Genomic DNA, 2,054 nt, shown 5'->3' on the forward strand with positions numbered 1-2,054 from the left:
CGGTGGAGGAACAGCCGGCGGACCCAGGGCGCCATGGCGTGGTGCGTGGCGGGCGAGCGGTGGTGGATGTTGATGGCGAAGACGGTCACGGTGATGGACAGCGTCACGAAGATCATGGTGAGCACCAGGTACTCCCCGACGAGGGGGATGACCTTGGAGGACGAGGGGATGATCTCCTCGATGACCAGCAGGAAGACCGTCAGCGAGACGAGCACTGAGGTGCACAGGCAGATCTTCTCGCCCTCGGGGGACGGCAGGTAGAAGACCAGCGCCGTGAGCAGCGAGAGCCCGACGCAGGGGATGAGGAGGAACAGGGTGTAGAAGAGGGGCAGGCGCCTGATGACGAAGGCGTAGGTGACGTGCGGGTACCAGCGGTGGCCGTCCGTCCGGTTCCCCCGGCTGCCCGTGGCGCTCACGATCTCCCACTCCCCGTTGTCGAAGAAGTCCCTCTTGTCCACGTCGCGGTCCTCCAGCAGGAGGTCCACCTGCGAGCCGTCGTAGGTCCAGGAGCCGAACTTCATGGAGCAGTTCTGGAGGTCGAAGGGGAAGAAGGTGACGTCGATGGTGCAGGAGCTCTTGTAGTTGGCCGGCGGCGTCCAGGTGACGGTGCCGTCGAACCGGACCACGGTCTTCGTGCGGGCCCCTTCGAAACGCCCGTCGGCGCTGAAACACACACGCGGACACACGCACAGTAACACTGCAGGCGCGGCTCAGGGGTTGGGCGTCGACCTCGGAACCAGGAGGTCAGGGTGCGATTCCCGGTCAGGGCACAGGCCCGGGTTGTGGGCTCGATCCCCAGTGTGGGGCGTGCAGGAGGCAGCCGGTCCGTGATTCTCTCTCATCATGGATGTTTCTGTCTCTCCCTCCCTCCCTCTTCCTCTCTGAGATAAAAAAATATATATATTTTAAAGAATAAGTCCCAAGCCCTACAACTGGCTTATATTGAACTTTCACATTAAAATTAAAGATTGTTAAACATGATTAATATATATATATGAAATATTAGCCTGCTCTATTTGGTCGAACGTTTTTTAAAAATATATTTTTATTGATTTCAGAGAGGAGGGGAGAGATAGAAACATCAATGATGAGAGGGAATCATGGATTGGCTGCCTCCTGCATGTTGAACCGAACCTGCAACCCAGGCATGTGCCCTTGACCGAAATCGAACCCGGGACCCTGCGGTCCGCAGGCTGACGCTCCATCCACTGAGCCGAACCGGCCAGGGCTGGTCGAATATTTAATTAACTCACCCACTGCCTTCGCAGGGCCAGCCGCCCCCCACCCCTGCTCCACGTCCTGGACAGTGGTGACCCCCCTACCTCCTCACACCTTCCTGGGGTTCCCAAATGTGTCACAAATGTCAGAAACCAAAGAACACTCTGTGATCAGGAAACAACACGCACACGCACACGCACACGCACACGCACGCACACACACACGCACATGCACAAAAGGAGGGGACCCACAGGACCGACTTGAACCCAAAGAATGTGAAGTCGGGGTCTGACCGGTGTGGCTCAGTGGATAGAGCATTGGCCTGCGGACTGAAGGGTCCCGGGTTCGATTCCGGTCAAGGGCATGTACCTTGGTTGTGGGCACATCCCCAGTAGGGGGCGTGCAGGAGGCAGCTGATGGATGTTTCTAACTCTCTATCCCTCTCCCTTCCTCTCTGTAAAATAATCAATAAAATATATTTTTTAAAAAGAATGTGAAATCAGGTCATTCGACCGGACAGCCACCCACCTCTCAGAAGGAAGGAGATGTCACCAGAGCCCAATCGCCACGCAAGGGTCCCCTCTGGACAACGGAAGGTGGATTGTAACTTACTTGTCAAACAGGACGATGTCTGGGGTCCAGAGAGAGTCTGACGGGACCCGGATGGCTCGGATCCCCCCGTAGTCCTCGGGGTTCCACCGGAGTTTCACGTCTCTCCACTCCTTTGAAACAAAGACAACAGCGTCGATTTCAACGGACTCAGCCCTCAAAGGGACTGGAAACGGTCAGACAGGAAAGCTTGGCCACTCCCGACGGAGAGAGCGCCGGGCGCGCCT

At 57.0% G+C, this 2,054-nt stretch overlaps 1 protein-coding gene across 1 annotated transcript in view; it reads right to left on the minus strand.

The window, feature by feature from the left end:
* The window catches only part of CHRNA5 (cholinergic receptor, nicotinic, alpha 5 (neuronal)), a 21,643-nt gene that overhangs the window by 1,876 nt on the left and 17,713 nt on the right, over positions 1-2,054 (minus strand). Inside the window, exons 4-5 of the mRNA XM_014546254.1 lie at positions 1,831-1,940; positions 24-663 (exon numbers count right to left, since the gene is read on the minus strand). Of these exons, the coding sequence (XP_014401740.1) occupies positions 24-663; positions 1,831-1,940 (750 nt within the window). The remainder of the gene's footprint in view (positions 1-23; positions 664-1,830; positions 1,941-2,054) is intronic.

Source organism: Myotis brandtii, unplaced genomic scaffold, assembly GCF_000412655.1.
Source record: "Myotis brandtii unplaced genomic scaffold, ASM41265v1 scaffold439, whole genome shotgun sequence".
In the NCBI taxonomy this organism is placed as follows: domain Eukaryota; kingdom Metazoa; phylum Chordata; class Mammalia; order Chiroptera; family Vespertilionidae; genus Myotis; species Myotis brandtii.